We start from the raw sequence: 13,487 nt of genomic DNA, 5'->3' as shown, positions 1-13,487 counted from the left end.
GCATGCATATGTATGTTTCCCCAAAGTATGGTCCCTTAACACTGTGATAAGATAGAATTGTCAGTTCAAAAAGCAAAACAGTAGTAAATGCAAGGCACATGCAGACAGATCATCTCTCTTTGTTTTTTGCATTTTCACGCAAGCACTGTGAAGCTGGTAAGATGAGAATAATATGCTAGCCTAAGTTGATGCTTCTTTTAGTGGAAAATGAATTTTTTGACCACAGAATGCAAAGCTTTTCATAAGTTGGTTGGCAAAGCAAAGGAATGCAAAACACTCAGAAGTCTCTCTATCTCATAAATGCCTAGTCATCTACTTTAAGGACTCAGGCCAGGAGGCCAAAACTGACAGCTTTCATATCCTGGACAGTGCTTATAGAAAGTGAAGTTCTGATGGCAATACCGCTACACAAGTTTGCCTTTTATGGAAAAGCTACCAAGGTTGAGACTGCACTGCCTCAGAATACCATTCCCTAACCCCAGTCTCATCATGCTGCAGGTGCAAATGATGGAGTGGGAGGCAGAGCCGACCAGCTGCCTGACATGCCCACTGTGCCTGCGATCGGGGTTCGCCTCGCTGGACGCACTGCTGCAGGCGCTGCAGGCGCTCACGTCAGGTCAGCCTGGCTGTCCTGTGTGCGGCGAGCAGCTGCCCAGTCTGCAGAGCTTCCTACTGCACCTGGCCAGCCACGGCGGCCGCGACCCGGCCCGCGCCGCCCCCCCGGCGCTCGCGGCGCCGCCGCCGGACGGCCAGCTGTACCTGCACTGCTCGCTCTGCCCCAAGAAATTCAAGACGGCCAAGGGTCGCGCCAGCCACGTGCGCTCCAAGCACGGCGCCGAGTGTGCGGCGGAGGGCGTGGCCTGCGCTGTCTCCCCCGACGGTGGGCTCTCTCCCAGACCGAGCCGGGCCGCCGGTGGACCAGCCCGCTGCCTCGCCGGCCAGTGGAGCGCCAGGCGCGCCCGCAGCGGTGCCCACTCCTCGGGGCGAGCACGTGGCGGCCCAGACGGCGTGGTCAGCGGGCGCGCTGGTCGCGGACGGAAGTGGCGCTGGGTGCTCGCTGGGCGCTTCACGGCGCGTCTTGGACGGGGATGCGCAGGCGTGGACTGTGTCTGGCTTTCCATTGGCATCGCATGGCCAGGCGTTGGACCCAGACGGCCAGAGTCTGTACTTCCATGGCCATACCTTGCCTTCCCCTAGCCAACTGTCATCTTTGGCTCCGTCGCCACATCTACAAGAGCTACCATCTCAGGGTCAACTAGTGCCACCAGCCAGTAATCAGCCATCACCTTTGGACCAGTTGCTGCTGTCTCACAATCAGCAGCGGCTGTCTCACAATCAGCAGCTGCCATCGCAGGATCAGCAGCAGCCATCTGCAGACCAGCTGCTTCCGTTTCATGACCAGCTGCTGCAGCCTTGCGGTCAGCAACTCTCGGCCGAGGACCGGCCGCCGCCAGCTAGAGGGGAGTTGTCGCTGGGGGCCGCGAGCGGCGAGCCGCCGCCGCTGATCCGGCGGCCTGACGGCGCCCGCCGCCTGCGCCGCCTGCTGCAGGCGGCCCAGCACGCCTGCCGCGACTGCGGCCCGCCTGTTCCGCCTGCGCGCCGGCCTGGAGGCGCATCGGCGCCTGGCGCACGGCGACGGACCCACCGAGCGGTGCGCCATCTGCCAGCGGCAGTTCACCAGCAGCCGCCGCCTGCAGCGCCACCTCGTCACGCACAACGTCCGCCCGGTGAGTGGTGTCAACGTCAACAACGTCCGTCCCGCTGGTGTTCACGTCCGTGAAGTGGTGATGTAGCGACAGCGCTCGACCGCAGAGTTCCGTGACGTAATAAGGTGTCAGAAGGGGAGGCGACATGGTGACGTCGGACCAGGGAGTAACATGGCACCCACGTCTACCCGGTGAGTAACGTGGAAGCGAGTGTCCCCTTATCATACGTGGTCTGGCGAGTTGTGTAGTAGCGAGATGAATGGTGCGATGTAGCTGCTTCTGTCCGATGAACGATGCGATGACAACGCCCGCCTAGTGTTATGCCGCGCGCCGATGTTGCCCACCGCTCGTTCCCATTATTTCTGCCGTGTAGTACTATTTCCTCTTCAAACTTGATCATCCCGAATGCTATATATTATTCTATGCTGTTGCAGGATGCTTCTTCCGCGTCGGACACGAAAACAAAGGAAAGTGCTGAATTTGAGTGTCCTACATGCAAGAAAACATTTACCACTGCTCATTTTCTGAAGAAACACAGCAAACTGCATACTGGTAAGCCAGCCACTGTGGTCTTTCATGTCGTCCTCATCAGACATGTGGATAAACTGTGATTTTTTATATCAGCCTGCATCTGTTTCCTCTGAGTGCACACTCTTACGGGCCTGTTACTCACTGCTCTATGATAAGCCACATTAAGGCTCTCTGCAAACGTCATTCAGTGGTCATGGCATTGATCCAAGTGATTTTTAGCTCCCAAGGTACCCATCATTATGGCCTGCTTCTGTTGCGTGGAAAGTTATCGTCTCATCAGCATGATTTACAGCCTTTTAAGGTTTGCTAAGCAGTCACTTTTTCGATGACCTGTAAGCGTCCACGCCTGATTTGTGTTGCTCTTCTCGCTTTGGTTTCGTCTCGAGTGGAGATACATTTTGTGAGTGACACTCTCTCTCTCTCTATCACTTGGAGTCAGCGCATCGCTCTCTGAATCCAGACATCGATGCGAATCCCCCCGCGAGATGCAGGGCCGTGGGTGCCGTCATCCACGGCTGAAACCTCGTGCCATCGAAAATTTCCTGCGATGAGAATCGAACCGTGACCTTCCAATCACAAGCCCACCGCGCTGACCGCACGGCCCGGCCCGCAGGGGAGACGCCGTACGTGTGCGACGTGTGCGGGCGCGGCTTCGCGCTGCAGCAGTCGCACCACAAGCACCAGCAGTACCACACCGGCCAGCGGCCCTACGCCTGCCCGCAGTGCGGCCGCGCCTTCCGCGAGTCGGCCACCCTGCAGAACCACATGCGCATCCACTCGGGCGAGAAGCCGTGGACGTGCGAGACCTGCGGTACGCCCGCCCGTCGGGGAGCGATGCGGGGGGGGGAGGGGGGGGGGGGGGGGGGTGATGCCGGGTGTCGCGATTGGCCGTGGTTGATGCAGTGATGCACGGAACGTGGCATGTGATATGCTGCTATGATGGTAAAGGGATGACTGTATGGAGGTAGCGGCGGCGTACATGCCGGGATGGGCAGCGCTAACCCAAAGCTGTCATTGGTTTCAAAGCGCTCGTGATGTTTATTTGGCTTAGTGCTTTGTGCCACATTTCCGTAAAGACGTCGAGCGATTCTTTGTCGAAGTGCCGGCCCGTGGGGAGAGGATAGCAGTGTTGCCTCACGGTGGGCGCCCTGAGTCGGCGTGCGACCCGACCCGAGCGTGCGAAGAGACGCCGTCACCCAGCCCCCGGCACCGTCTTCGCAGGCAAGTCGTTCCGCCAGCGCATCACGTACGTGGTGCACCGACGCATCCACACAGGCGCGCTGCCCTACACCTGCACCGGCTGCAACAGCGGCTTCCGCTACAAGGTCAGCCACCGGCCGCTGCGCTCGGGCGCCGCGCGCTCGAGGTGGGGCCGCGCGCCGGCCGTGCCTTCCCCGCTCGCCGGGGGCTAGCCGTGCCCCAGGACGGGCAGGGGGTGGTCGGCTAGTCACGGTCGGAGCGCGGTCTGGCGCTAGACGGTGGCGCAGATGGATGGTGTTGCAGTCATTGCAGCAGGCCTTCGGTCTCGAATTCGGCTGCAAAAGGGCTGGAACGTGGCCCTGGTGCAGTCGTGGTAAGGACTTGTGCTGAGGTGTCTGCAAGGTCATCTGTAAAATGTCAGGATAAGCGCATTTCGGTTTCATTTCTCGCGTGTTTGAACAACCTTTGCATGATCGCACCGTTGTGAGACCCTAATTAGCTCAGTGTGCATTCCACTGCTCATCTATAGTCAAGACATCTCAAACCACTTAACCAATCATGTGCATTCTGGTCTCTTTTCCTTCCACCTATGAAAATGTCTGACATCATAGGTCACATCACGTCTATAACTGCATGCTCTTCCACAAAGTGGACCCATGTGTGCGGATGCGCTATTTTTTCGTTTGCATTAACCAGACGCGTTTCTAATCGCAGCTGAGTGCCTGCGGAGGCTGAAATTCCGTGCGAAACAGAGGTGAGGATTGCTGTGGGCTTGGACAGATGGGGACCGTATGCCATGTGCCCCGTTGATTTTAATTTTCTACATTGGTGGCATCGCTCGGCGAATAAGTGCTAGTTTCCACCAGACGCCAAAGGAAACGTGAAATAATGTGTGTTCGTGTCTTCGTGAAGCGCCTTAAAAGCTTCGTGTGACGTAGATCTGGTTAAATTTGTAAAATTCGTATAGCTTGAATATTTTTGTTCACTCGGTCTGCATTGAATATTACGTATGTGAAGAGTCTTTGAAAGATTTGAAGGGTCAGCTGTCAGAAGCTATGGGTTTAGAATGTTTGTAAGGTCACACATGGTGTTTAAGCTCGTCAGAGGTCACTTAGTTTACGAAGGGCGCAAGTGGAGAAGCTATTAGCAGCTCACGTATTACTGCAATCATCTATTATTCATGTCATTGTGTGGGACATCTCACAATATTTGATTTCCCACGGGCTTGAAATCAGATGCTTTTGTGGGGAAAGAATGCATACGTTATTTGACAATGCGCCAGGCGCAGATCTTCGGTGCCTTCAGTGTTCTGGCACATCGCCACACCATAGTCCCATGCAAATGCGCTCCTTGAATTTCAGGTCAGCCTCCGAGCTCACAAATGCACGGCGACTGAGCCGACCAGTGCCCCGACCCTGGCGCCACCCGAAGGCAGCCCTGCGCCCGACAACTTACAGACCTCGCCGGCGGCGGCGCCATCGTCGACGCATCCACGCCAGCATGTTGCAGCTGGTTCAACGCCAGCGCTGACGAACGAATACGCCGCCCAGCAGAGCATGCCAGCGGCCGTGCTCCTCGAGCCGTCCGTGTTTCCGTTCGTCGCGGAGGAATTCCCACTGGAGGACGGACTGGCAACGGACACCGTCTCGGTCCACTCAAGCGGACCGCTTCCCGCCGCGGTCGGCACGCCCACTCGTCTCGCAGCGGCGGGCGTGCCGGAGGGGCCGTCCGGCCAGCAGCGCTTCCGGCCCAAGGTGTCGCGGGTGCTGCTGCACCGTTTGGTGCAGAAGCTGCGGGCGCGGCGCGCGCGCGCCGACGGCCTGCCGGAGGCGTCGGCGCACCGCGCGTCGTCCCCGGGCGCCGCGGCCGCGGCCGGCGCCGATCCGTGCGGCGCGACAAACCGGGGCCGGGGCGCGCCGGCGCTCCTCTCGACGTCGCCGCGCCCCGGCCGGACGAGCCGTCCGGGATGGTCGTGGCGGCGAGCGGCGTGCTGCTGGAGGAGCTCGCGTTCGCGGCGCCGCCGCCGGCGGTGGAAGCGCACGCGCCGGCGGCGCCGGACATCGACCTGCAGCAGCTGTTCGCGTTCCCGGTGCCGGAGCGGCCGGCGCTGCTGTCGCCGCTGCACCAGGCGATCGAGAGCGTGGCGCGCGAGCTGGCCAACATCCCGCTTAACTCGCCGCCGCCGCCGACCGTCGGCGAGTCGGCCGAGGCGCCGCTCGAGGCGAGGCCCGCTGGCGGCGAGGCGGCGGCGGCGGGGCGTGATGCGGAGGCGGAGGGCCCGACCGTGGGTACGGCGCTCCCGGCCGCCGACGGCGAGCAGCCCTGCGACCTGGACATGCTCCTCAGTCAGCTGTTTGATGAGGACTAGCCGCCTGGTCGCCTGCGGAGTGGTCTGACAGACGGCAGCGGAGCTGCACGACATACTTCCTCGGTGATGTGGCTTGCGTGCTGTTTCGAACGGTGGAACCACGGCGTGGCAAGTTCGGGCCGTGGACTGAGCAGAAGTAGAGCCATTGGGCTTGGGCAGTTGCAGTCATAACTGCGGGCTTGTGCCAGTCTAGTCAACTCACCGTGATCGTATTGCTACTCTAAGTCACCGCATCTTGTGTGCTTATTGTTTCGAGTTGCACCTTACGTTAGTCTGCACTTGTAGTACTAAGACATGACTGTATTCTGCTGGCAGCTTGCTTCAGTGAATACAGTTGAGGTGCTATTTACATTTTCCTATGATCTTCAGTTACTCGTGTGCGATGTCGTGCCGTGTTGGGTGCTTAGTGCGCTAATATAGATCCGTTTTGTAGTGTTGGTTCTTTGACAACTGCTGCTCACTGGTGGTGCTGGTACGCTTCAGTACGACCCTCACTGGCATGCGGCCCCCCGGGAGATCTTTTTCCTGGCCCGACCGCCGCCCTTCGACACCGATGGTGGCGTTCAGTGTCCCGAGGACCACGCGAAAGCAATGCCGTGGATCGCGCGGATGGAGCGGCGCCTGACACGGACCACTCAGTGGTCACGTGCCGCAGGGTTAGTCAGTGGTGTCCGAGTCTGCCTGTCTTCGTCATCAGGCCACATGATGACCTGATGCACTCCGTGATCAGTCGTACCACCTACACGCACTGGTACCGCACGGCTGGTAAGCTGTACCGAGGCTCCGCGTCTGATGGTGAGAGTTCCGGCGTGTGTTGAATCCCGGCGTTTTGCTGGCACTGTCGAGAATGACGTTCTAGGGTTTGCGCAGACGGGGATCGTTCTCACATGTCGAGCTTGGCGGACCTTGGCGCGAAGTGACGCGTTAGAGAAGTGGTGTGTTACGGTCGCTCTGGCTGGGTAACGCAGGACCAGTTTTCGACAGGTCAGTTGGTATGAATGGAAGTCATGATTTACGCCCTGGAGTAAAATACGGAATGTGGAAAACGGAGCGAGGTACTGGGAAACGCCAGCTTAGACTAGGATATCGGCCATCAGCGGAAACCTCAAACTCGGAGACTGTGCTTCTATGCGGGGCTTTACAACTAAGTAGCATTAATTTGAAGGCAGACTGCAGCTCAGAAACAATCCGAAATCGGCTCTTAAACTTTAAAGTTCCTAAACCACTTCAAGCGTGGGTGTGGAACTTGAAGAACATACAAAAACGATTACACAGTTGCGCTAAAAGGCTAAGTTACTTCCACGTTGGCACGGCACTGTCAGTAGTCTGACGCGGGACTAGAACCAAACATCTCAGCGCTTTCACGGCAGTTTATTTATCATCTGCATAAATAAGAACAGCACAAGATAACATTCCGGACGAACACTGCACCTATGACGTGCGTTACAACGGGGCCCAGTGACGGATGGTGAAGGGAGTCCTCTCCGCGCGTGGTGCATACGTCACCGTGTACAAACGTCCAGCCACCCCAGTTCGCTCCTGAGACCACTCGAAGGCGCTTGCATCACTTCGGACCTACCGCAGGGACCCACAAGCCAGTGAGGCGGCACGGGCGGACCGTACCGCCGCATGCACGAGCGCAGGTCGCCCGGAGGGGGCGCACACTTATCACTGGCCACCCCGCCCTGCACCGCGGACGGCGCCCCGCATAAAACAAGCTCAACCGCTGCTGACTAGATGAACCGCGCGCCCACGGTGGCGCCACCTAGCTGCCTGTGCCACGCCGGGCGCCGCCCACCCGCCACCCCCGGCGTCCGCCGGCGGCGCCACGCCTAGCTGGCGGCGGCGCGCCGGAAGCTGCCCGACCGGCCCAGCTGCCCCGGCCGCAGGTCCACCACCAGCACGGTGATATTGTCGAGCGAGCCGCGCTGGTACGCCAGCAGCGCCAGGCTGCGCGCGCCCAGATCCGGCTCGTGGAGACGCGCGCGCACGTGCTGTACGGCCTCCTGGCCGCTGGCCGCGTCCCAGAGGCCGTCAGAGGCCAGCAGCAGGAACGGCGCCGCGTGGTGGCGCACGCTCACCGTCTGCACGTCCGGGCGGCACGTGAGCAGGCGCCGCTCCTTGAACGGCAGGTCGCCCAGCGCGCGGCTCGTCGCCAGGATGCCGTTGACACGCCACACGCCGTTGAAGGTGACGAAGCCGCCCGCCTCCGTGATGCGCTTCTTCTCGGTCAGCTGGCGGGAGAAGGGAGGGAGGTCAAAGGGGGCGCGGTGCACGGCAGCTGGAGGGGGACATGGGGTGGGGGTGGGGGGCAGGGGAACGGTGCATGAACAACTGAATGAGAGGAGGTGAAAGGAGGACAGGCGATATGTCAGCCAGCCGAAGGGAGGGAGGCCTGGTGGAAGTGAAAGGGCATCTGGCGCATGATAGTGAGAGGGCAGTCCGACGCCCCCTCACTGGCGCAGGGGGCCCGGCCTCAGACAACGGACAGGATGTCGGTCAAGCTTGCAATGTTGCAAGGTTGACAAGATCGCAGAGCTTGCAAAGGCGAAGTGAGGTCATGGGGAACTACGTATGGGGGCACCGAGTGCCACCTGCTCACATGATAGTAATCGAATAAGGTACGTGACCTGGCATGGTCTGACGACACACAGCACCTGAGCGATGACCTTTGCAAACAGAGCATCAGCACGCTGTGGTCGTGCCTGCCATCACAAATCGAATCAAAAGGACAATCATAAGCAGAGCCCAGATTATGAGAGCCAAACCGCACCCACGACCCACGCACCAAAAACTGCTGAGACATCGCGCAATCGATTTACACTGGCTCTCCAAAACCCCCCGACAACTGCTGTCAGTCTCGCCGCGCCGCCGTCCCTCTCGCGGCGGGGTGGGGCGCGCCCGCACCTGGTCCGGCTTGTGGTCGGTGGTGAGCGGCACGGCGTGGCCGCGGGCGTCGCAGAGCACAGCGCGCGAGTCGCCGCAGCTGGCCACCACCACCTGGTCGCCGTCCACCAGCGCCAGCACAGCCGTGGTGCCTGCGGCGAGGCCGCGCCGGCGAGTCATGTGACGGCCGCGGCGGGCGCCGCCGAATGCGAGGCACGGCGCGACCGGCGGCCGCGACAGTGGTCCACAACGTAGCCGACCCCAGCGGCGTCGGGGCGAGGATCCACGGAGAAGGATGGTCACTGTCCACATCAGCCACGCGTCATCCGGCGTGGACAGCAAGCGGTGGAAACTGCCTCCAGGTGTAAGCGAGCAAACTGAAGACATCGTATACTGCTTGCCACCGCGCAGCTGGCACGAAACGCCACGCAAGTAACCCACCACAAGCCAGGGAGCAAACCCCACACCCGGGCTTCCATCCCCCCTTACGCGCCGGGCTCGTACACGTACCCCAATCGGCAGACCGTATCACGGGGTGCTTCCAGAACGACCGCACTCACCGGCGATGCACGCCTCGCGCCGCGCCGCGTCCAGCAGGGCGGCGTCCACCTCGCTGAACACGTCCTGCATCACCTTGGTGTAGTTGATCTGGCCGAAGAAGTTGACCAGCATGTCCCCCTGGGCGGAGGCGCTGCGCCGCGGGCTGCGCGTGCGCTGGTACGCCTCGTGCGACTTGCAGGAGCCCAGCGTGGCGCCGGCCGGCTCGCGCTCGCCCTCCGGCTCAGGCTCGGCCGGGGATATCGATATAGAGACGCGGGCGGACGACTCGACTGCCGGAGAGGCGGCGGACGGAGTGGCGGCGTCGGCCGACTCGTCCGGGTCGGCCGGCTCGCCCACGTCGGCCGCTCGGCCCCGCTGGACGTGCACCTCCAGCAGCTTGGCCTTCAGCGCCTCGATCAGGTGGTCCTTGGTGTACTCGGCCGCGAACTGAAACGAGCGGTGAGGCGGTAGGCGGGCGACCGTCCGGGCCGGCTTCGTGCCATGGTCTGGTGTGCTGGAGCTCGACTGGTTACCGATGCGACCGACACAATCGACACAAACACGTCCTGGGGACATGCTCGTTCGTGAGCGCAGTCCTGGCAACGTTTCACATATGGATTTTCAATTCAAATGCTGCCGACTACATCAATGACCGATCCCGAAAACCCGTCTGAGAATGAATGACCACACTGAAAACGGCCAAAACGCGCTCGAACGACACGCTGCGATATGCGCACCAATCAGCAGCGCACCTCCTCGAGGGGCCGACACGGCGTCACGGCCGCCCCGCCACTCACGTCGCCGCCGTGTCCGTCGTACACGGCGTAGATGGAAAGTCCGCGGCCGTCGCGCTGCTCCTCGCCGGGCGCGCGCGCCCCGAGCGCGATCTCCTCCTCGGCCGCGAACCGGTCCTCCATCTTGGAGCGCAGGCCCTGGATGGCGAAGGCGTGGCCGCGGCGGGCCGCACCACTCGAGCGGCGGCGTGTCGCCGCACAGCGCGTGCGCCATGTCCTGCACGTGGCGCGCGCCCGGCAGCGTAACGCGCGCGCTGAGGGCGCGCGCCGCGCGCGCCAGACACTCGAAGCACCGGTCGTTGATGAGCAGCGCCAGCAGGCCTATGGCCAGCAGGACGCCCAGCATCTCGGGCCGCAGCATGTGGATCTCGATGAAGAGCAGCAGGTACTCCAGCACAATCAGCAGCCGCTCCCACAGGGCGGACGCCGTCCGCAGGAGGAGGTGCGCGTGGCTCATGAAGAAGCTCTGCAGCACCTCGCACTCGATGGCGTCATCCATGGTGTTCAGATGTGAAGTATTTGCTCAAAGCACTTTGTGCTTCCTAAGGCCGACTGTCTATGCACTCTTAAACACGTTTTGCAGGCGATGTTGTTGAACCCTGCATGTCACTGAGGTAAGAAGTAAATGTAAAATATTATTACTTTCCAAGTTGGATGGCTCTCAAGTATCACGCACTTGGTCTTCTCTGTTTCAGATTTAAGTGTAGCTCCCTCATAAGAGATTAAATAGGAGCACTGAACCCATGGTCTGGCATATAACCTTACTGTCCAGCCACCAATCTTCAGGTTCAAGAAGCCTTTCAAAACAGCTTGCTTCCATGCATGCTTCTCCTCAGCCCTGTCCTGTAAAAACCAAAACACATGCTATGACCAACAATGCAAATTATTGACAGATAAAGCAGAAGTAATAGCCTTATTCCTCACAGAAAAAACAGGACAATAGAGACATAGATGGTTTGATATTTTGGCAACATACCTTTATTGAAACAACAACAGCAGTTTGTCATTAACTTCTGCTTTTGTTTTGCTAAAGGCATATTACCAAAATATCAACCCATTTATAACTCCATTCTCCCAGTTTTCTCTGAGGAATATTACTATCACTACTGTTGGCATCTCTGCAAATAAGAAAAGCACAACATATTACCCAGGCGAAGAGGTCTAACCCAATAAACCCTGTGACACAATAAGCACAGCATGATTACACCCCACTTAGTGATCTGTTAAAGCACTTGCTGCAGGTGACACCAGGTATGATCTACAGTGAAAATGATCTACTCACGAGGTCAGCAACCAGTTTTGGTGTAAATGCAGATGTGCATATTAGTGTGTGGGTTTAATTTTTGCTTAGGAGTGTAATGTGCATGTATGAAAATGCTTGAGTATGGATAGGTACCACATGTCAATGGGTTAGTTAGCTGGTGTCACACCTGGGGTTGGTTTAGGTGACACATACCAGGGATAAGGGCTGTTTATCAGTGTAATGTGCTGTTTTAAAGACAAACTTGAAGTGTCAACATATGCAAATGTGCTTTTAAAGGTGGGCATACCATTACACATGTACAGTTTTACTCCACTGGTGACCTTGGTTCTGTATCTTGTGTAATGCATCTTCATGCCTTGAAAGAAAAATTTTGGTACCCTTCAACCATCAGTATCAATCAGTACCTTCAGAGCAACAGCTTGCCCAAAAAGTTACAGATCAGCTTTATGCCACTTGAGATTTGATGCCTTTACAAGCTTTGACTGGAGAGAGTGGACTATGAGCTCAAAAGAATAAGAGTAGCTAAGATACACAACTAGGAGGACACCCCATCAGCCATGCAACATGCAGGATAATCATTGATATGTTGGCCGCTCCAACACCTGAAAGATATCCTCATTTGATCTCCAATTCATTGAACAAAATATAAAGAAGTTAGGATTCCCAAGCATCTCATCCTTGGTGATGCAAATCGAACAAAAAAGTACACAAAATGTACTCAGGCCTCATTATACAAGCAGGGTTTTCAGAAAAATTTGTTTGATGTTCAAATACAGTACAATTTAGAAGTACATATTGCTCTACTGCCAACTGAAAGATCCATCCTGTTTACATACCACTACAGAGCCTGAAGTGTGGCTGACCAATTTGGACAATCTAACTCCAGGCCCACAGATGGCATGTTGATCCACATTAAGCATTATTGAAAATGGTTGATGTGACAATGCAAACAGTTTTGGATATAGCACAGATTTAACTAAGCATGCATTTTCCCATAAAGTGCTTTGTTTGGTAGTGTTGCTTTACAATACATAACAAGGGGAATTACACAAATTCAACCTGTCTTACATCTCTAAAAGATCAATTAGTCATGTCATCTTCCCTAATGAAGACAATGCATTAACAATACAATATGTGCAATTAGGACCTAGAGCACAGTCATTCAAGGAACTTATCATAACCTGATATGGCAAAGTAACTTAAGTTTAGCAGGTTGTATTAGGTTAGCACTGTGAGCTAGTGTGCTGATAATCATCAATCTTTAAAAGAACAAGAATTGCGAGACAAGAGACTTGTGATAAACTTGTATGAGCAAGCATAATATCAATAGCATATCTCTCTTTTGATTATTATCATTATTAATGGAAGTCTCTATCATGGAATTAAATAGGCACTGACATGATGGTAATAGGCACTTCATACACAGTAACAGGCAATAGGCACAGACTAGTAGGTCACAGGCACATGGTGTGACATGGTACCTGTATATAATGGGGCTCCTGCAAACGGATCAAACTATTTCCTCACAAATATTGTGATAAATATTTAGCAAAATGGCCTGGCACCATAAATAAAGTGTTGTAAACATGCAAAGAATCATAGGTCCCTAGAAGAACAATTGCATTAACTACAACCTATTTGAAGTATTGTGGGGATTTAGAACAGACACCCCTGCAGTCATATTATTTAACCAAATCTTGTTACCTTAATATGCAAATGTTACTTCTGTAATGCTGCATAAAAAATGAGGAAAATGAATGCCTACTTGACATGTTCCCCAAGTAGCTGAATTGATCATGTCTTCTGGCATCATGTCAAGCTTACTGGGTCAGGGTGTACTTTCCTACCTAACATCAGAAAAAATCATTGTACACCATTCATTGTGTTTAAGGCAGGACCTATGGCAAATAATCACAAAACAGGTAGATTCATGCTCTTACCTTCAATTTTTTATAATTACGAAGGCGAGCTCCCAAGCGCCGCACACACACAGCAGCCGCGACGCCGGCGCCATTACTGTGCGCGGTCACAACATTACTGTGCATCAAGCAGCATCAAGAACCATGAATATGTAGGGGCCAAGGTAACAAGAATCCATGAAATTTGAGGGGGATTGGGTGGGGAATGTAAAGCATAATGAGAACATGGCGGCTAAATAAAAGCTCACTATACAGTACCTATATATGGCATGGAATATG

The 13,487-nt window shown here is 56.4% G+C and overlaps 2 protein-coding genes across 2 annotated transcripts; one reads left to right on the top strand and one right to left on the bottom strand.

The window, feature by feature from the left end:
* The first annotated feature begins 1,088 nt into the window (after window positions 1-1,088).
* On the top strand, window positions 1,089-5,805 carry LOC119110003 (zinc finger protein 501). The gene is made up of 8 exons (XM_037233751.1): window positions 1,089-1,096; window positions 1,550-1,727; window positions 2,141-2,258; window positions 2,851-3,048; window positions 3,459-3,562; window positions 4,799-5,233; window positions 5,566-5,628; window positions 5,758-5,805. Exons 1-8 carry the CDS (start codon window positions 1,089-1,091, stop codon window positions 5,803-5,805), a joined length of 1,152 nt encoding a protein of 383 aa, XP_037089646.1.
* A 1,832-nt stretch (window positions 5,806-7,637) lies between these two features.
* On the bottom strand, window positions 7,638-10,171 carry LOC119110002 (protein phosphatase 1L). The gene is made up of 5 exons (XM_037233750.1): window positions 10,029-10,171; window positions 9,577-9,678; window positions 9,252-9,516; window positions 8,713-8,843; window positions 7,638-8,039 (listed from the first exon to the last, which is right to left on the bottom strand). The coding sequence occupies exons 1-5, from the start codon at window positions 10,146-10,148 to the stop codon at window positions 7,638-7,640; spliced, it is 1,020 nt and encodes a 339-aa protein (XP_037089645.1). The 5' UTR covers window positions 10,149-10,171.
* Between the last annotated feature and the right edge of the window lie 3,316 nt (window positions 10,172-13,487).

This window comes from Pollicipes pollicipes, unplaced genomic scaffold (assembly GCF_011947565.3).
Source record: "Pollicipes pollicipes isolate AB1234 unplaced genomic scaffold, Ppol_2.1 Scaffold_7231;HRSCAF=8579_pilon_pilon_pilon, whole genome shotgun sequence".
NCBI classification, from domain to species: Eukaryota; Metazoa; Arthropoda; class Thecostraca; order Pollicipedomorpha; family Pollicipedidae; genus Pollicipes; species Pollicipes pollicipes.
This window is presented reverse-complemented; position numbering and strand designations above follow the sequence as displayed.